Raw genomic sequence first — 21,184 nt, 5'->3', positions numbered from 1 at the left:
TAGGGAAAGAAATTGTATTAGGGCTTTTTGAAACAGTGGTTCCACAGGGTTTGTTTATGGTAATTGTAAAGTAAACATTGCATTAGTGCACAGTGCTGACTTCCAGCTCTCCAGTATAAACAGTCTGTTTATTATATGGGGAAAGATCGCTCTTTTCCTGGGTTCTTCATAGGTGACCCCAGAATAAACGCCAGTCCTGCTGATAAACACAAACACACACACACACACACACACACACACACACAGACAGACAGTATGTGAGCACTACTGTATGTGCTTCTGTCATGGCCCTGTGAGCTCAGTGTGTGTTTTGGCTGCGAGTGATATCTGTGTGTCCTCTGCCAGAGATCCAGCTTGGCAGATTAACTCTGTGTGTGTTTGTGTGCAATATGAGTCTGTGTGTGTGTGTGTGTGTGTGTGTGTGTGTGTGTGTGGTTGCTTGAACCTGGTACAGCACATACTAAAACAGCCTAGCATGAATTCCAACGAAGGGAGGAGAGCGGTGTAGTTGTAACTTTATGCACTTATTTTGCTTTACTGACACGTCTTTTTGGAGTGTGTGTGTGTGTGTGTGTAGGTGTGTGTGTGTGTGTGTGTGTGTGTGTGTGTAAATGAGTTTAAAGAATTTCCGCTCACATTCCACAGCATTCATGTGTCAAGTTGACTGATGGCTCCCAGGGGGAACGGAGCAGTTTGGCCCACTTTCTCAGAATTTCCCAGTCCATCCAAACACTAATTTCCCAATCCATGCCAACCTCATTTCTCAATATATCCCCTGGTTTCTTTCCTCCCATTTTTAGCTCTTTCAATCACCTGGGAGTGTGTATCTTTGTATTAGTTCTCCTTAGGCAGTTCATTTTAGGATTCCTGTCTTGCTATTGTGGTTCATGATCTCTTTGCCGGTAGCCACTTCCCCTTATTTTTTCTTCCATGTCTTGTGAGCGACAGGAAACCTGCAAGCTATCAAAAAAGAGAGGATAAAAGGTTTCTTACGCAAGATATAGATCTGTTTAAGTGGTAGGTGCAGTGCAGCCAACATTTTACTGTACTTGAATCAATTGAGACCTTTTTACCAAAAGAAGACTGAGCTTTGACGTCAATTAAGGCACAGTGAATCCCCTGTAATCCCCTATTTCCCTGTCCTCTTCTCTCCCAGATGAGACGGACACTCCCACACTCTCGGATGCCAAGTGGACCCAGATCCTGGCCCCGCCGGCCCACCTGCTGTCGCTGAACCCCGCCCTGGCCCACGCAGACCTCAGCCCCCGGGAGAGTCCGCTGCCCTTCAAGACCCTCCCAGACTCTTCCTCCAGCGGCTCCCCGGGGGCCGACCCTAAACGGCTTCCCGGTCCCGAGCCTCCATCCTGGGGGGAAGAGAGGCCGTCGGACGTCCACAGCCCACCCCTCCCCCAGCCCAACATCGGCAAACTGGTGGGCACTGACGACCTCTCGCCGCCTCCCGTGTCGGCCTGTAGCGCTGTGGAGAACGGTCGCCCGGCCAGCCCAGAACTCGATGGGCTCAGCAAGGAGAGCAGCTCTCCTCCTGTTCCTCCCCCAGACAACCAGCCTGGTGCCTCAGACCACCGTACCCATGAGGAGCAGAGAGACGCCTCAATGGGGGGTGGAGGCCCCCACGTCAGTCATACTCACTTTACTTTTGAGGAAGGATTTGGACGGGAAGAGGCTGCAGCTAAGGAGAGTCATCCAAGTTTGGAACCAGCATCGCCAAGCAGGGAGAGTGCCAAAGAGGAGGCCTTTACGGCTGTTTCACAGGACTCTGGTCAAGAAAGACAAAAAGCAAACCCTGAGGAACAGCAGGGGGAAAGTCTCCAGAATGGGGGAGGGGTTGTTCAGGGTGGTTGTGAGGAAGAGGAGAACGGTTTGCCTGCTGATGGGCTCCTAATGGAGAAGGAGAGGAGAGGTGGTCCAGAGGGACGGATAGACCAGCTCTCTGGGATGACAAGCCTCCCTAACGGTCTGGAGCAGGAGGGAGGGAACCATGACAGGCATAAGGAGGTAGAAGAGAAGGAGGAGGAGGAGGAGGAGGAGGGCTTTTCTCCCAGTCCTGTCCCCTCCAAAGAGGACTCTGTAACTGAGGAGAAAGAGATGGAGGAGAGCAAGCAGGAGAATAGCGATGGAGCAGCAGTGGGGTCAGGTACCGTCCAAACAAAACTCAACAACAATCGGCTGCAGCCGGTCAGCGTGCCCTATGGAGGGGCGCGGCCCAAGCAGCCGGTCAGCCTCAAGCTCCAGATCCCGCGGCCTCTCTCGGGCCAGGTCCAAAATCAGCTCGGCCCGTCCCCCGTCGGCAAGAACAAGAACCTGGACAGCCAGTGTCGGACAGGCGTACCCTCGGAAACGGCGGTCAGTGGGGCTGAGCAGGGCGCGGTCGGGGTGAACGGAGAGAGTGTCGACTCTCCGTCCCTGATGCCCACAGAGAGTCCAGACAACGACCTCCAGGCAGGCCAGCTGGGGGCGCTGTCCAGGAAACCTGCCAGCTCCCTGGGAGAGGTCGCCCCTGTGTGGGTGCCCGACTCCCAGGCTCCTGTCTGTATGAAGTGTGATGTCAAGTTCACCTTCACCAAGAGGAGGCACCACTGCAGGGCCTGCGGCAAGGTCAGTGGAGATATGTGGCCGATTTTAAAGGAAAAATCCACCCTAAAACTCTGTAACACAGTTAAAAAACAGCTATTATGACGATGTACCTTGCATTTCTGGGCCTAATGTAGATGACTTGACTTCATGTTGAAATATTTCCAGTGCAGTTACAATAGCAGAAACTTCTTTCTAGACTCACCATTTTGCACCAACGTTCAACAATCATACAGGGAGAAATCCATCGTAGAAGAGGCAGATAGACCAATTTCTCCACTGTTGGTAGCCTCAATAGACCAGAATGCAATGCAGCCACAAGACATGTTGTGTTTTGCGTAAGGAGTGCAACTCTCCCTTTTTTCTCGCCTGGAAAAACTTGATCTCTTGCTGATACTATGCTGTCTCTGTCATTATCAGCTATTGCTCTCTCCACTCACAAGTACTGAATGCAACAAGTTCATACCCATTCTCTGGGGGTTGTCGAAAGGCATGCTGGGAAATGTTGGAAATCACTAACTGAAGTTGTAGTAGACGAGGCAGGTTGAGGGAAAGTGGGTACAACAAAGAAGTAAATTGCAAGTGGAATTACATTTTAGGGATTTAGCTGATGTCTTTATCCAGAGCGACTTACACTGAGTGAGTCTTTCAGGGTCTTGTTCAGGGACAATTTGACAAGCACACTTGGACAAAACCTGGATAAAACCTGTGATGTTTTGTTTAAGGTCCAGTAGTGCAACTATCATTGTCATTGTGAAATAAAGACATTGCTCCTCCAGGACTTGTAAAATGTATTTATAAAACCGGCTTTAACAAAACAGGATTATCATGAAGTGTTTAACAAAAGACAAAATACAAGAGAACAAGAATAAAAATGAGAGAAGAAAAGCATTGCAGATTTTAAAATACAGGTCAGCGTAATATTCCATCCGTGGCTTAAAGAAGCTGTGTTGGACTTAATGGACGAGGGAAATAATTAAATGCAGTAGTTTGATGAATGAGATCCTTTTTAGGCCTTTCTGAGCAGATTAACTCGGTGGCTGTGCAGGTAGCTTTCTAGCCGGCCACACTGCGGAGCCGGGCATCCACACTGTGCTTGAAAGCGGAGATGTGGTCGCTGACTCTGCACTGGAAAATGGCCGAACTGCTGCTTAATTTCCCATGGTGGTAAACAAACACACACGCTGCCACTTGAGCAGGGAGGAGCTGGCACTGCAATAATACTGACACCAGCACTGGGCAAACAATAGACACAGTGGGATGCTCAATACATGACCAACACTAGACTGGCAGATCTGCAAACAAGCTGATGATGCTGAGGCACTGAAAGTAAAAGGATTCTCCATCTACTGTCCAATCATTTATTAAATAGATGTTGGAGGATAATGATGTATAATGAGGTGTTAATCCAATGACAGTAATGTGCCCTGTGCACAGCTGCAGCTCTTTGAGGTGTTGGCAAAACACAGGAAATCAATGTCCATAAAAACTGTAGGTTTGCCGCACACTTAATCACAACTTGTTTTCAGTTATTTACCTTTTTAATTGTTTATAATGCAAGTAAAATCATTTGGAGGAAATGACTCGTTTTGCATCGCTGCTTTAACTAGTTTGCTCATCCTTTGTAGGAGTGTGCTATTAATGATCTGTGTGTGTGTGTGTGTGTGTGTGTGTGTGTGTGTGTGTGTGTGTGTGTGTGTGTGTGTGTGTGTGTGTGTGTGTGTGTTTCAGGTATTCTGCGCGGCATGTTGCAGTCTAAAATGCAGGCTGATGTACATGGACAGGAAGGAGGCCCGCGTCTGCGTCACCTGTCATTCTGCTCTGATGAGTGGTGAGGATCTTCACAAGTAGAAAGTTCAATCCCTTATTTTATTATTAAAGTAAAGTATAGATAAAATAATGGGTGCATGTTTGGCTGATTGTATTCATTTGTCCCCTTAGTTAAAAACAATGCTGAGTACATGCAGCGATTTCTGTATATTTCTATAACGGGTAGTTTCAGCCAAGCAGTCTGATTGGACAAAGATGTTTTGCAACCATACTAATAATTCCCATAAGGCACAGCTACCCATTCTTCAAAGTGGATCCATTGTTTACATCTCAGTGATTCTAGCTGATGTTCATTTACGCAGTACGCTTCGCCAGGACAAAATGGCTGTTAATAGACAGTCGCTGGCTGTTGTTGGGGTCGAACCTGTGACCTTCTGGCTATAGGACAGTCTCTCCAATCACTGTCACCCCTGTCTCTGTCAGCTCCATCGTGGGAGAACCAGGCCGTTGGAAGCAACCAGAGTCCGAACCCCAACAACCCGGCGGAGTACTGCTCCACCATCCCCCCGCTGCAGCAGGCCCAGGCCTCTGGGGCGCTCAGCTCCCCCCCGCCCACCGTCATGGTGCCTGTGGGAGTCCTCAAACAGCCCGGCTCCGAGGGTACAACCTTTACCAGAAATAAATCCTCTTACCGCTTTATTTTTCGCCTTTTTACATTTACAGCCACAATCTGTCCCCACCGCATTAAAGTATGAAGCACTGTTTGATTTCGCCTGTTAGTTCCGCCTTTGCTTTCTGTGGTTTTTTTTTTTTTTTTTTGCCACTCCTGATAACAGGGTTTACTTGCATCCAGTAACCTTGTGTTTCACAGTGTTTGGTGTGTGTGTGTGTGTGTGTGTGTGTGTGTGTGTTTGTGTGTTCTGTGTGTTCATGGGGATACGAAATAACAAGGAAAAAGAAGGAAAACAAAAATGTCTAATTCTTTGCATGCCTCTCACCTGCAGGGTCCCTCACACGGGAGCAGAGGAGGGTGTGGTTCGCTGATGGGATCCTACCCAATGGGGAGACAGCAGAGTCCCCCAAACCTCCAGCCTCCAGCCCCGCCCCCTCCCGGTCGCTGGCGGTCTCCCCGTATTCGAACAAATCCTCCACTTCTGAATCCTCAGAGGTAGGCTTGGCTCCAAAGGTCACTGAGTCACCTACAAAACATTCAGCCACCGCTAATGCTATTAGTTATGCTTGTTCGGGGCGAATTAGCTTCTGAGTTAGTTGAAGGTTGTCATAAAGAACTCTTTTGTTTGGGAGTCTTGGTGATTTCCTGGCCCGGTCACAAACTGCAGCGAACAGGTAGTAAACAGGCTTCAAAAGAAACATTCCATGTTGGCTTAATCAGAGTTAGTAACGGCACTAGACTGAAATGCTCAAAGCTGGAAAGTACAGTACAGGGTTTCTGTAAGCCACTGGCTAACTAGTTTAAGTTTGCCTCGCAACAGATGACAGACAATAAATTGAATTTGGTTGTTTTCGTGGTTGTGCTGGACACTCACCAACTGTCATGGTGATTCACGGCCTGTTGAACAGAATGATTGTTGCAGCTTTTAAATGGCTTAAATTCAGATGGCATGCTAGGCAGACTGTCTGCAGTCCCAAAGTTCAGTATGAAGTCAGGCTTTCCCATGACAGCCACTGTGAAAGTCATACTGGCATGAACTCGGTAATGCATGATTTGACTTTACTGCCAAAGGTTCTGCTCAGCAGGGAGCTGACTGGTTCACCAGTGACGTGTTCATGAGCTACATGCCAAGCGCTAAGTGGTTAAACACAGCTTTTACTTCTTGCTGCTGCGCTTTTTATCTGTTCTCCCCTTTTAGCACTTTGAGATTTACTTCCAATGACAAGTGAGTCAAAAATAAAATGTATTTATTTTTATTGAGAAAGTAGGAAAGCTGAGAGTATGGGAAAATTCAATCCCAGGCCAGTAGGGCTTTTAACTGCTACACCACTCTTGGGAACAATGAATTGTATTACTGTCATTTATGCAATGGGTAGTTTCAAACAAGCCATCCGAACCTTGCTGATAATTCCCATAAATCACTGCTATCTGTGCTTTATTGGTTGCTAAGCCAACTCTTGAGCTAGTTGGCTATCTTTCTGATTTTCTCTTGTTTTTTTTGTATGTACACTGTTTTGAAGAAAACTTTTCCGGCAGTGTACATGCGTTGGTACCCATTGCATACAAGCCATGAAAGAAAAAAAACTTCTCGCCGGAATTATAAGGTTGTGATGCATTCCAAAAGGCTTAAACGCAGCTAAATAAAAAACATTGGAAGCACACACAAAGGCTTCAAAGTAGATTCTCTCTGTTTACATTTATTTAAAGCCAGCAGGGTGGTGGCAGTTCTTGTGCTGGCTTTAAATAAATGGTAAAGAGCGAGAGTCTACTTTTGAAGCCTTAGTATGCGCTTCCAATTTTTGATCTAGCTGGTTACAAATTTTTGATTTAGCTGTATACAAGCCATGACACCCACAAGTCCACTCTCTGTGATTATAGGTGCTGCCGACGGTACTTGGCTGCACCTTGTACTTATTTACATTTCTGTCGCACCCATAACCGCAGGAAAGAACGCCCTCTTGGATGTTGTCGCTGTATTATTACACCTCACTGTGTGTTATAACCTCCATCTACCTCTCCTCCCCCACCCCACCCCATCCCTGCCTCTCTCCACCTCCAGGCGGCCCTCACCCCTGCCGCCCCGGTGGGCAGCCCCGTGGGCAGCTCCCTCAGCCTGATCCCGGAGGACGGGCTCCCTCCCATCCTCATCTCCACTGGAGTCAAAGGAGGTACGGGAGGCCACATCACAGGTGCTTGCCTTCATCCTCACCATTCTGCAGCCTCCTCATTGCTCTGTCGGATCGTGTGCTCGTATTTGTTGAGTCTGTTTTATGTGCTTTGTATCCCGGCTCATGTCACCACCACTCATTGCCAATGTGGGGAGAGGGGGGAGAGAGGATTTACACATGGGAAGGCTACGTTTTTGGCCTAAACGGGGGGGGAAGGAGTGTAGCTGTTTGTTAATTCGGGATCATTTATTTCCCCCTGCCCTTCCTTCTCTTACCTCATCTGTGACCCTCTTCCCATCTTCACCCCATTCCCCAAACCTCTCCCTTGATTCTCACTCTGACATGCCCGTCCTTTCCCCATCATCCGTTCTTCCTCATGCTTTATCTAACTTAACCCTGACTCCTCCTCCCTCCATCCCGTTCTTTCTCCTTTCCTTTCTTTCCACCCCACCCCTCCTCCAGACTACGCAGTGGAGGAGAGGCCGTCGGAGATTGTCCTCATGCAGCAGCTGGAGGAGGGAGGCCCAGACCCGCTGGTCTTCGTGCTCAACGCTAACCTGCTGGCCATGGTCAAGCTTGTCAACTGTGAGTTCCCCAGCTAGCTCCTTTCTACCTTTTTAAAGCAGTGGTTCTCAACCTGGGGGTCGCGAGATGAAGACACACCTAATGAAGACCAAACCAGGTCAAAACATTGTTTATACAATATACTTTTGGTGGAGCAGAATTCTGTGTGTGGACCTACTTTAAAATTATTGGTCCCGAGATGATCTAAGGGATAGGAAAAAAACATATTTCTAAAGTACAGTTTTATTATGGCTATTTCTGATTTTCTCCATTTTTTTTCTTGTGGAATACTAACAAGTTTTCAGCCTGAAAAAGGTTGAACTGTTCACCGTACATGCTGTGACGGGGGGGTCGCAAGTAGGCATGGGTTTTGTTTTAAGGAGTCATGAGCCAAAAAGGTTGAGAACCACTGCATTAAAGCACCACTGTGTGATTGTAGTGTGGTGCCTTGTGTTTGTCGCTCCACTCGCTGGCTTTCTTTAGACAAGAATTTATCGGGTTAAAGATATTTTTTTCATAGTGAAACTTACTGTCTGACCACCTTGTAGAAGGACTGACAACTAAACATGTGTTTTACTTGTATTTTGAAGCTGCGAAAGGTGTTTAAATTGCAGTGAAGTACATCTGTGTTTTGACTAATAATGGGTTATTAAGGTCACAAAGAATTCCGATGGTTAAATATATTGGTTGTATTTTTAGAAGGTCATGTGAGGTAGTTTTAGGAGATGATTGTGGCTCTGATGCAACTGGGAAACTATATCTGTCTGATGTGACAGACCAGTTGTCTGACCTCCTTCCTGATGCTCTCTCAACCCACAGACGTAAACAGGAAATGTTGGTACGTGACGACTAAGGGCATGCACGCCGTCGGCCAGGCGGAGGTGGTCATTCTGCTCCAGTGTCTGCCTGACGAGAAGACCATCCCCAAGGACGTCTTCACCCACTTCGTGCAGCTCTACCAAGAGGCCCTCACCGGTAAGAACGAGACCAGCAGCTCCACCAGGAGCCCCGCTAGAAAATTAGACCACCTCCGCCATGGGCCCCTCTTGGGGGAAATGGCAGCTCATTAGTAGTTCAGTCTGGAGGTCCACAGGTGAGTCCGTCTGTCTCAGTCAGGTGCTGCCCAGTAAAAAATGAGCTAACCCTAAAGCAGTGTAGTGCAAGGGGAAAATGTTCCAGCTCTACTTTTAGGTCTGCGGAGACGACAGGTGCACCTTGTCGTCCTCTATTTGGAAACCAGGTTACCGTCCGCCGCTGCTGAACTGTGTCTTGACCTCCTCGGGAAAAACGGTGCGAACATTAGCGCCCTGCTGTCAGGTCGCTCGCCTCCAGGCTCGTCACCTCGCCGCCCGCTTGTCCTGCGTTTTGCCGCCGTATGCTGCGTGGCGAAAACCGCTAATATCAGCTGACTTTGACTGCTCGCTCTCCTCGGGTGTTTTTCTTTTTACATATTCACCGCACACTGTGGCAAATTCACGGCTGTGGAAGGGAGCCATATTGTCTCTGTCGTTCCCGGTTAGGTCGCTGTCAGTCAGGCCTCGGGAAGAAGTGCTGGCTTTAGCATAACTCCCGACCGCTGAGCTTTGCATCGCCATTAGGGTTATTGTGTTATGTGCCATCTAAAGCCAGTGATCTCTCCTAGAGATAATTAGTAACATGAACCCTGTGTGGGTAATATGAGGTTGTAGGCCGAGCGTGCACGGCTGTCAGAGAGGGTTAGTCAGTGAGCGGCTGAGAAGAGACGTTTTTATTCACTCTTGTAGGACTTTATACAGACTAGGCAAGGCTCTTTATCCACACAGAATAATCCAAGGAATATATTAAGAGCCTCAGCCTTTTCTGTCTCGCCTTCTCCTTTTCAGAGGATGAAAACTCTCCACTTTCTCTCCTATTTCTGCCCTCTCTCCTCACTTTCATGTTCGTTTTCCTTTTCTCATCCTCTCCTCTCTCTCTTCCGTTCCGTCCTCTTCATTCTTATTCTTTTCTCCTTCGCTTCATATCCCTGCCTCTTATTCTCTTACTTCCTCAAAACGTATACATCATTAATAACCCGTTGTATCTCTCCTCTTCTTTTCTCCCCATCTCCTCCCCTTCTTCCCCCTGCTGCACCTCAAAACTCTTAATTTACCAACCCCACTTTCTTTTCCATCCCCCCTTTCTTCTCTCTCTCTCTCTCTCTCCCTCCCCCCCCTCCCTTCTTCCTCCGTCTCCAAAAGGCAACGTGCTGAGCCACCTGAGCCACTCGTTCTTCACGCAGAGCTTCCTGGGCAGCAAGGAGCACGGCGGCTTCCTGTACATCAGCCCGTCCTTCCAGTCGCTGCAGGACCTGCTGCTGCCCAACCCGCCCTACCTCTTCGGCATCCTGATCCAGAAGTGGGAGACGCCCTGGGCCAAGGTCTTCCCCATCCGACTCATGCTGCGGCTGGGGGCGGAGTACCGATGTGAGTTGAGAGGGTTACTATGTGAATCAATAAATTCATTAATAAAAACAGGATTTACTGAGGGTTTTGCAGAGCACAAAAGGACAATAATGCACATAGAAACAAGAGATTACATAGCAGTAAATAGTCAGTAAATAATAAGAAGTGTTATTTATATAGCATCTTTTCAAAAACAGTTTCCAAAGCACTTGACAGGGCATAAAAGCACAATATATAGTTGTCAATAACTTACTAAAAATAAATAATAATACACTTTATTTACATAGTAGCTTTTCAAAAATGCCTTGCAGAGCAGTAAAGGACAATACATGGAAACAAGAGATTACTCTACTACTTCATACATACATACAATACATATATGTATGTATATAGACATGTAAGTATTGTATGTATGTACGTATGTATGTAGTTATGTTTTATGGACGGGCAACTGCAATTGTGCAAGACGATAGGTATTTATGTGTATTTTATGTGTATTTTATACAGCAGGCACTGTGTCCAAGACAAATTTTCTTCGGGACAATAAAGTCTATCTAATTTAATCTAATTAATATTATACTTTTATTACAATTTTAAACAAAGACATGATTGTACCTTGAAAAGGACTTACTTGCAGTTGAGTTGAAAAGGTCAAATTGTGCCAAATTCTGCTCTTACTTAACACCGTATGGTTTTATTTAAAAATGTGTCGGTGCTGCTGGACCTTGGAAGTTCATATACTTCTGTTGAACGTCTAGCAGGACCGAAACGTTGGTCACCAAATCTATATGGTGCTAAGCGAGAGCAGAGAGCGGGATTTTCTTCAATAGGTTCTATTTTTATGATAAAATATTAAGATCCGACTTGATTTACAAAGCTTAGTAAGTCAGTCATGTCAAAAGAAGCCTGCAGACCACGTACCGGTCTGATTCTTCATACACACTTCTCCTACATTTCTCACCGTTCCTCACATTAACCTTGGAGTCTTGTGAGGGATTTTGTGGGAGAGGCTCCTCTCCACCAAATCCCCTCCTCTCTGAGCCAGACCTGCCAGCACCGAGCGCCGCCTGGCTCCGCTAAGCCTCACACATACTTCCAGTGCACGCGGATAGAATACATTAACAAAGCCACTTACGTTTGAGGATCTTAAACACAAAATCTTAACATCACCGTGAAATTAATCTGCCACGCAAAACAGTTCCCCGCTCTCTCACCCCTCCCCCCCCCGAGGAGTGACCGACAGGTTGAGTCTCGGCTCGGCGCTGGGACACCTGGTGAACTCTGGTGGTTTAGGCTGAGATTGTTTTTACTGCTAATGAGCGTTTGTGGCAAGATGTTATTTCCAGCTGTTTGCAGAGATAAGGCTAAAAATAGTCATCTAAGGAGCTTTGGTTTCTGGTGGAAAGCGGCCGCATTTTTCACTTGTGGATTAGGAGCCTTCCTCCCAACTGCAGGCACAGTTCACTGTATTTGATGTTTGTGTGGGGTCCCTTGTAGAGTTCATTTGCATATATTAATGATAAAATGTAGAAAGAAGAGAGGGGGGAAAAATACAGATTGTGCAGTCGAGATGAAGAAACATGAAAACATCTTGCCTCAAAAACACAAAAAAGACAACAAACCAAGACACTGTTGACGGAAACTAAATTTCAACAAAACTCATCAAGGAGGAATACAATGTAGCAGCAACAAAGAGCATAAATGAAAAGTATGGGAAGTAAAATAAATCAGAATGGCCTTTTTTTGAGACCGTTTTTTAGTACGTTTCATATTCAGAAGACATGGGTGAACCAAAAAAGGACGAACTGTTTTCAGACTCTTGTTGATTTTACATTTTCATGACAACAAAAAAGGCAATTGAGGAATAACAATCGAATCAAAATAGCCTTGATCTAAAAAAGAAAATCCTAGGAAAAATGAAATTGTGGTAGTGAGAGTGCATCTGTAGAGTGAATAGTATGGGAACGTACCTGGTAACAACTAACTATATAACTGAATATAATAATTGTGTTTTGCAGTCTATCCCTGCCCTCTGTTCAGCGTGCGATTCAGGAAACCCCTCTTCGGAGAGACCGGTCACACCATCATGAATCTGCTAGCCGTAAGAGCTTTGTTTTCCCCGTCCTGTGATACAATTTCATTTATTTTCAAGATGAAGAGTTCTGCTACACATCTGTTTTGGGGGGGAGAGGGAATCATTACCTGGCTGAAGTTCATTATTTAATATTTCCATAAGTTAGCGGATCCCGTCTGTCTAAGTGGTATCATTTTGTCAAGCAAGGCTATTTATCACTTAGGTTACCCAATATCTGTTAAGTACCCTGATTTGTTTTCATTTTGTAAGAATAGGTAGAATAGAATAAACTTTATTGTCCAGCCGAGGCAGGAAAATTGTCCTTGGTCTCACCCAGGAAAATATAAACACAAACATGTCCACAAGATAAAAACATCAACAAAAATCAACGAAAATCAACTGTACAACAACATTCATACCCACGGTGTACAGCCTACACTCCCATATTTAAGTTTACTGTAGTTTGTTGACCACATTAATTGCATTTGGGATAAAAGAACCCTTGTAGATCTTTTTCTTTGCCAGGGGTATTCTATAGCGTCGCCCTGAGGGGAGCAACTCAAACTCAGGGTGGAGGGGATGTGTCTTGTCACTGATGATTGACAGGGCTTTCCTGTGTACAGTAAGAATCTCATTTTTGAACAAACCCTGTTCTGACTATTTTCTCTCTTTCTGTCTCCAGGACTTCCGTAACTACCAGTACACGCTGCCTGTGGTGAAAGGCCTGGTGGTGGACATGGAGGTGAGGAAGACCTGCATCAAGATCCCCAGCAACCGCTACAACGAGGTGAGCGTCTCGCATTAGAAATCTCTCTCCAGCGACCTCACAAGCCATTTGGAAAAAATACAAAACAAACCTTCCAGGCCAATCGTCGGTTTACAAGGCAGAGCTTTATCTCACATGTTGCACAATTGACCAGTTTGACTGGGATTGTGACTGGTGGTGCTAATCGTACATCATTTTTCCAAGGCAGACAGAAAATTAAGCGGTTAACTGGGGGGGGCGATGACGTCAGCGGAGGAGCCCTTTTAAGCTCCCTAACCATCAAAACACACACGTTCAGCCTGTGTAGGTGATGCGTGATGAGATTTCTAGGTCTGTGCGGCGCGAACACTAGGCGTGGGTTGCCGACTCGTTATAACGGTGCAGCCTCGGGGTGTGAATGAACACTTACTTCCTTGTCCAAACCGTACGAAGCGATGGCGCATGAAGCACCATTTGGCTGAGAAGTAAGCCGTGGTGGGTAGAGTGGCGCCGGTTGGTTGATTGGTTGTAGCGTTTGGCTGCTGATGCGGCGACAGATGGGAACCCAGTAATATGAAGTGGGGACCGTTTCACAACAGCTTGCAGGCGAGCCCTCGGCACAGCGAGCGGTTAAAGCCCTCCAGATTTTCAGTTTTATTTGTGATTTGTGAAGGACGGATTGAAAGAAGTGTAGAAGGGGGAGATTTAGCGGAATTAATATGTGGTATCTTTCAACTATTGATATTCACGAGTGTCAGTGTCTTTCTCCGCAATCTGTCATCTGAGCGCCGTCCCATTTGACTCGAGGACTTTACTCACATGCCCACTGCAATTAGGCTTAACCAGGCAGCCTCTCTTAAGCCCATTTTCCTCACCACACACCCACAGGGCGGCTTAATTATACATGGATGCTATTTGTCCTTGCAGCTAATGAAGGCCATGAACAAGTCCAACGAACACGTGCTGGCCATGGGGGCGTGTTTCAACGACCGGGCCGACTCCCACCTGGTCTGCGTTCAGAACGACGACGGGAACTACCAGACGCAGGCCATCAGCATCCATCACCAGCCGCGCAAAGGTGCGGACGCAGAAAAACACGCTCGCACTGACTGTAAATGCACAGAAGTAGTGACACTGGAAAACCATTCAGTCTCTTTTAAGACCTTAACTCTTTTAAGATTTCTCTCGCTCTCCCACTCACTCTGTCCAGCGTGAAAATCTTCCTCCTGACTCTTGGTGTCTCTCTCTCTCTCTCTCTCTCTCTCTCTCTCTGTGTTTTTATTTCCTGATTGTTGCCAATTTGTCCGCAAAATTATTCGACCCCAGTGGTTGATGAATAGAGTTGAACTGAACTGAAGTTATGGTTATATTATTTCCTTTGCTTCTCTGGTTTTTCAGTTACTGGCGCCTGCTTCTTTGTGTTCAGTGGTGCTTTGAAAGCCTCGTCGGGCTACTTAGCCAAGACCAGCATTGTGGAAGGTGAGAACTGTGGTTTACATGTTGGCTGACAAAGAATTGCTGCAGTTTATTAGACAGTCAAGTCTATTTATATTGCTCTTAAACACTGTTATGGTCTGAAACGGCTTCAGAACGATCACATAAAAGTTCAGTGACAACAACAAGTATGAGTATGCAGAATTATGTTTATTTCTGAGTCACAACTCTTTCCAGCAATGGCATTGGCTTGCTAGAATATGAACAATTGTAAAATGTCATTACAAAGTAATATTATATACATTTTGATGGAGAGCTTATGAAATTGTGACGGGCAAGCCGTTTCATTTGTGATTACTACAGCAGAATAAAATGGAGCTAATATCACGATTCATTTTTCTGCCCCATGATACGTATTGTCACATTTTTGCATTGCAGTATATTGAATTTCTATATATCGTCCCATCCCTAATGAAAACGATTGTCACATGATAATTTCCTTGCTAGACGGTGTGATGGTCCAGATCACGGCTGAGACCATGGATTCTCTACGGCAAGCCCTGAGGGACATGAAGGACTTCACCATCGCCTGCGGCAAGGCTGACCAGGAGGAGAACCAGGAGCACGTCCACATCCAGTGGACCGAGGACGACCACAACTTCAACAAGGGGTGAGGGAGGGAGGGAGGGAGGGAGGGAAGGAAGGTGTGAAGAGGCGTGAGCAGGCTAAGGAGAGGAAGAAAGGGAATGGAAGAGATGTATTTATGTCACGGACAGTTGGAGTAATAGTTTCCCCAACCACTACATTTACACTTTGCTGTGAAAACACATTATGCACGGCTGGGGAATCCCTCTGGAGGAAAGTCAAAGCTCGGCAGAACGATGCGCTTTGACACGGCTTCCAGATACAGACCGGCGCAATCAATTTTACAGCAGTCTGATATCGTCTGCACTTGAATCTCATTTAAATGCTGTTTAAATGAGATTTTCGCCCATTAAATATAATTTAGGTATTTTACCAGCTGCTATATCACCTCATCCGTTCTATATCAGAATCAGAATCAGAAATACTTTATTGATCCCCGAGGGGAAATTGGGTTTCGTTGCAGTTGCTCACAGAAATATATATAGGCATAGAGAAATTATAAGAAAAATAGAAATAAGAAAATAAATATAAAAATATGTACAATATGTGCATTATACTACAATAAAATAAAAATATGTAAAGTACCGTATGTGCATTATAAAATTATGTGCAAATAAAAATAAGTAAGGTATGTGCATTATACTACAATATATAACAACAATAATATAGAAATAAGAAATGTGTGGGTGGGTGTGGGGGAGGAGGAGGAGGAGGAGGAAATCCCTGACCTGGGCCTTTCACTCCTGCTTTTTTCCTTCCCCTTTCCCTATTTAACCCTTATTTAACCAGGCAAGTTGAGTAAGTACACACTCTTATAGGCAGCAACAGCCTGGGTGAGTATTTACAAGGAGAGGGAGAGTTACACACACACACACACACACACACACTTCACTGAATGTTGGAGTGTGTGTACACCCTTCAGGGAATCACAATCCTAATCAGTCTCATTCACTGAGTACTATCACCTTTCCTACCTCTTCACTTTCTTCTGTTTTACATTGACTTGTAAATGCTGAAATATTTAGTTTTATTCAACCCTGTTGTATTGTGTGTTGCTCCACAGTGTGATCAGTCCCATCGATGGGAAGTCCATGGAGTCCATCACCAGCGTCAAGATCTTCCACGGCTCGGAGTTCAAAGCCAACGGCAAGGTCATCCGCTGGACGGAGGTACAGCACACCGACACACACTCTGACGTCACTGACCGGATATCAAAAAAACAAACAATCCCTGCCGCCACAAAGATCTCATTAAAGCTGCACTAGGCTAGATCTTTATGTGAAAACACACCTCTCTTGTCAATCATGAAGTGGGGCAGCAACTGAGAAGATAAGATAAGACAGCACTTTACTAATCCCCTTGGGGAAATTCAGGTGCCAGAAGAGCGTCCCGACCCGATTAATTGAGATCAAATTCAATTCTGGTGTCAGGCACTGGCAGGAAATCTACTAGAAATTTAAGAGCAAAATGCATAACTTTCTTGTAAACAGCAGTGAGCCAGTTCTCTGTCCAGAGAAAGCTTGACTCGTCAACTCTGCCTACACCAGCCACTAAGAATACGACATTTAGGTCTGAAGATTGCGTAGTTTACTGACGTCAAGTTACATGATTTCTGGGTATTGAAGCCCTCAAAATTCAATTCTCGCTGCCGTTTGGGGCCGCCAATGTGCGAAACTGCCTATTAGTGCAGCTTTAAGACCGTATTTCTTTTCATGTTCTTTCACAGCAAACAAAATTAGGCATTTGTTGGACTTTTTCCTTCCACCGCCTAACTGTTATCAAATATTAAAAAAGTCCTTCCCACCGCCGAGATCTAGCTGAAGGTCGTATTCCCTTGATTCCCTCAGGTGTTCTTCCTTCAGAGCGAGGACCAGCCCAACGGTCTGAGCGACCCGGCCGACCACAGCCGGCTGACGGAGAACGTGGCGAGGGCGTTCTGCATGGCGCTGTGCCCGCACCTCAAGCTGCTGAAGGAGGACGGCATGGCCAAGCTGGGGCTGCGGGTCACACTGGACTCCGACCAGGTTAGGACGGCTGGTGGTTTGACTGTTTAAAAAAAGAGAGACAGCGGGCGGGTCCTTTCCCCTTAGCAAGAGACGCACAAAGGAGAGACGGGTTCTGGTGGAGCGCGATCCAAGTCTAGTTGGGGTGTTTGTGGTTTCAGAGGCGACGGTTTTCACCACGATACACAAGACTGAGGCAATCCACCCTTTCGCAAGCATTTTATTCGCTTTTATGGCAGAATACAATGAGTAGAGGCAGGGAGGGAAGTGGAGAGAGAGAGAGAGAGATGCAGCAGTGTGGCATTTTTTGGCTTCAAATGCATGCAGTCGTGAGCGCAGTCGGTGTCTGCACCGGTCTGAGCCACCAGGTCACCCTGATCTACATATTTCATGTTTATTTTTTATGTATAAGGGCGATGATACACTGGGGTATTTTTAGGGCAATGTAGAAGGGCAACATTTCCCCAAACTGGCAACAAAAGGGTCAGAAATCTATTTGGGCGACAAGGTGTTTCTGCAACTTTTTGTGCCCAAAACATTTCCTCACTCAGAAATCTATTATTTGGAGGCAGGCCTGTGCCGATACGAAACTTTCATGGTATGATCATCTTGACCAAAATTATCTTGATATACGATATTATCTCGATAATTTTTAAAAACATGAAAACTTTAAAAACAGTACTGTAATATGCTTCAATTACTTAAAAACTAGGGATGCACCGATACTGGTATCGGTATCGGTGCCGATACCAGGCTAAAATGGAATATCGGTATCGGAGATTTTACCCAAGACTAAAATCTGATACCGAAAGCCATGAGTAACATATAAGAAATAAAAGCAAACTGTCTTGATTTTATGCATTTGTGGCACATAGAAGCCTGTATTTCTCAAACAGAGGGAAAAACAAGGATTTTATCTCAATAATTTTGTCCATTGACCCCAAACTAAGGAAGTAAGCCTGCACTGTTCAGTAAAAGTAATGGATCGGATCGGTACTCAGTATCGGCCGATACTTAAACTTTCATACTCGTAATCGGTATCGGCATTGAAAAAGTGGCATCGGTGCATCCCTATTAAAAACCTAATCTATCATATCAATCACAACACATTTGACTTTTATAAAATACCGGTTTAGCTTATGATATTCAGTATTGGTAATATATAACACTACATGTAATCACTGAATTAAATTAAACTTCCTAAAATTCCAATTCAGTTCTAATTCTGTTTTCTGTAGATTGTTATCAAATTCCAATTCTAATTCCTCAGTTGAATATGAACTGATGAGCTCGTTCATGACCCTGCCAGTGACCCAGTGAGTCTAAATGCTTCCTGGCCCGGTGCCGCTGGCCAGCGTCCCGCCTGACCCTTGTGCCTTCTGTCCGGCGCTGCAGGTGGGCTACCTGGCAGGGAGTAACGGCCAGCCGCTGCTGCCGCAGTACCTGAGCGACCTGGACAGCGCTCTGATCCCCGTCATCCACGGAGGGGCGTGCCAGCTGAGCGAGGGGCCCGTGGTGATGGAGCTCGTCTTCTACATCCTGGAGATCATCTCCTAGGGGCCGCAGACTATCCCACCATCCACTGCTCTCTCTCTCTCTCTCTCTCTCTCTCTCTCTCTCTCTCTCGCCCCAGCCCTCTCTTTTTTACCTCCTACCCATCATCCCTCACCCTGGTTCTCCACCCCTTCACCTCTCTGCCAGCTCCCTTCAACCGTTTGCACTTCAAAGAGCCTGAAAGCTGTGCTGTGCCAGGCGGGGTAGCATTCCTCAAGTCCACCTATGCATCGACCGCCTCTTCCGCTCCGGAGGCCGCCTGGGGCCTGAGGACGCTCTGAGCCCGTCTGCCGGTCCCGCACCGCCCTCCTCACGGGGGTTTTCCTTCACAGGACGAGGTGCTGTCGTCACCCGCCCCAACCGGACCTGGGTCAGACCATCCCGGCAAACAACTCTGCTGGTTTTAGCCTGTTTATGGTACCAGAGGGGTGGGGTTCACTGCGTCAGGACAGGTCAAATTGTGTCAGGTGAGTTGCAAATCATAGCCAAGTTTGCTAAATTGACTTTCATATATTTTCCTGTGCTTGTTGAAACTTTGTGGCACAAATTTGCAGCATCCTATGTGGTGAACCCCACCTACTGGCTGCTAAAATAAACTCTAGGAATTGTTTGCACATCCTCTTTAACCCAGGTCTGACCCAGCATGGTGTTATCTAGCTCCTCTGCTTCTTTAACACTGCTCCTTCCCAATCCCCCATTACTCCAATGCCACTGTGGTAGCCAGGGGTCCCGAGGGCAGAAGCACTGAACCCTGGGTAATATCTGCAAAGGCCTCTGTGTAGCACGGACGCTCTAGACGGCCAGGGAGAAGCAAGTCCACCAGTGACAAGTCTGGACTAGTCATCACATATTTCCTCTGATGTTGAAAAAAAAAAAGACACAGATGATTGAATGTGGAGAGAGAAAGTGCCTCAGTGTGGTGAAACCGTTTATTCGCACCGCGGTGCGCAGTGCCTGCAGCAGCGATTCATCAAGGAGGAAAGCAGAAAAAAAAAGACAAAACTCCTCTTGGCTTCAGACTCGCCTCTTAAGCTTTATCCATCAATCACCAGATGCTTTATTTCATGACATGGACAAATGCATTGATTTGTTTTGGTTTGTACATAGTGTTTTCTAGGCAGAACAGTTTCTCCATTATAACCCTGCATCTGTAGCCTGCAGAGATCCACACAAAAGGGTTTCTGTTCCAGATAGAACTGCAAAGCAGTTGGACCGTGAGGTGCAGTGAAGACAGTATTACTGAAGAGACGTCACACACAGCGGGCCGGCTCTTTTGACTGATGCTGTGTGAAACCAGCAGTGCGGGCCGTGTGGTTACATGCTAACTCTGAAGTCGAAGCGCCCTTTTGTCTTAGACAGAAAGTCCGCTAACAACAAAAAAAGGTTCCAATGCTTTATTGATAAACTTTGAATTCACAAACAAGGGGAGTAGACGCTGACAAAGGATTCTCAACACCGTTAACAAGACCCAGCGTAGCCGTCAGTACACATGTAAAGCCCAAAAGCAGAGAAGTGGGAAAGCAGTTTTAACTTCAGTGTGTGTTTCATATCTAAATCTCACCAACAAGCTCCTCCATCTTCAGTAACATCAGCGCTCTGTGTTCGTCCAACAGTGGTTGGAAAACCACTAAAATGATTTCGATGTCTCTTTTATCATACAAAGAAAATAGCTGTTGAAAATGTAAAGATATATATATATATATATATATATATATACATATACATATAAAAAAAAAAAATATATATATATATATATATATATATATATATATATATATAAAGAACTGTATTAAAATGCAGAAGCAGTGCACTGGATTCTAAGCCATTTACAGGAGAGAAAAGACTCTGAGTGAGAGGGTCGCCACTGTGTCCCAGGGTGATCAATTACACCAACAGTTCAGTATCAGTTATAGATCCAGGGTTCCTACACATTTTCACTTTCAGCACTCTGCGATTTGAGCGTGATGAGATTTTGGTCAGCGTTCAGTGTGATGTGTGCTGATGGTTTCTGGGTAATATGACCGTCAGCTAGGCCACATCACTCCAAAACTGAAAACTATGATTCACAACAACAAATATCACATCATCAAATATCAATACATGACACGAGCACGAGTCTTTAAACTACATAAAGCGTGTAGTCCCGTGCGCGTCGAGACTGAACAATATTTTTCCAACAAACTTTTTTCTGCAGTTTGAAATCTTTTTAAGAACTTGAAATGGCCGACTTCCAGTGTAGGAACCCTGCAGATCAGACAGAGACACTTTGTCCTCTTCAAAGGCCTCAACATTCCCAAAATTTCTATAAATAAGTATTAAAAGTTCAGGCTGTTGAAGTCTAGTTGCTTTTTCAAAGAGAAGCCCTGGACTTCCCTCTCCCTCAGCGACATGGACCTGAAAAAAAAACCAAGAATGTATTTCTCCTGTTTCTGTTAAAAAAAAAAAAAATCTGTAAAATGTGTTTTGTTTCTTTTTAAAACGGACCTGGCTAGACTCATCGCCGAAAAAAAATCACCCATGTACCGAAATTCAGTGTATAGAA

The 21,184-nt window shown here is 45.8% G+C and overlaps 1 protein-coding gene across 3 annotated transcripts in view; it reads left to right on the top strand.

The window, feature by feature from the left end:
* The window catches only part of zfyve9a (zinc finger, FYVE domain containing 9a), a 28,926-nt gene extending 8,570 nt beyond the window's left edge, over nucleotides 1-20,356 (top strand). Inside the window, exons 4-20 of one of the 3 annotated variants that reach the window (XR_013507097.1) lie at nucleotides 1,157-2,616; nucleotides 4,324-4,423; nucleotides 4,846-5,022; nucleotides 5,367-5,530; nucleotides 7,095-7,224; nucleotides 7,666-7,788; nucleotides 8,587-8,742; nucleotides 9,984-10,208; nucleotides 12,206-12,288; nucleotides 12,944-13,048; nucleotides 13,934-14,084; nucleotides 14,405-14,485; nucleotides 14,948-15,110; nucleotides 16,149-16,254; nucleotides 16,933-17,109; nucleotides 18,484-19,109; nucleotides 19,363-20,356. Coding sequence is in view for 1 of the 3 variants with exons in the window: in XM_071924317.2 (XP_071780418.1) it covers nucleotides 1,157-2,616; nucleotides 4,324-4,423; nucleotides 4,846-5,022; nucleotides 5,367-5,530; nucleotides 7,095-7,224; nucleotides 7,666-7,788; nucleotides 8,587-8,742; nucleotides 9,984-10,208; nucleotides 12,206-12,288; nucleotides 12,944-13,048; nucleotides 13,934-14,084; nucleotides 14,405-14,485; nucleotides 14,948-15,110; nucleotides 16,149-16,254; nucleotides 16,933-17,109; nucleotides 18,484-18,645 (3,563 nt within the window). In the remaining 2 variants the exon portion in view is untranslated. Of the gene's footprint in view, nucleotides 1-1,156; nucleotides 2,617-4,323; nucleotides 4,424-4,845; nucleotides 5,023-5,366; nucleotides 5,531-7,094; nucleotides 7,225-7,665; nucleotides 7,789-8,586; nucleotides 8,743-9,983; nucleotides 10,209-12,205; nucleotides 12,289-12,943; nucleotides 13,049-13,933; nucleotides 14,085-14,404; nucleotides 14,486-14,947; nucleotides 15,111-16,148; nucleotides 16,255-16,932; nucleotides 17,110-18,483 lie in introns of all 3 variants that reach the window. The other 2 variants (XR_013507096.1, XM_071924317.2) reach the window with 2 other exon arrangements.
* The last annotated feature ends 828 nt before the right edge of the window (nucleotides 20,357-21,184 follow it).

This window comes from Centroberyx gerrardi, chromosome 13 (genome assembly GCF_048128805.1).
Source record: "Centroberyx gerrardi isolate f3 chromosome 13, fCenGer3.hap1.cur.20231027, whole genome shotgun sequence".
Classification (NCBI taxonomy): Eukaryota; Metazoa; Chordata; class Actinopteri; order Beryciformes; family Berycidae; genus Centroberyx; species Centroberyx gerrardi.
The sequence above is the reverse complement of the archived record's forward strand: the minus strand, read 5'-3'. Positions and strand labels throughout refer to the sequence as shown.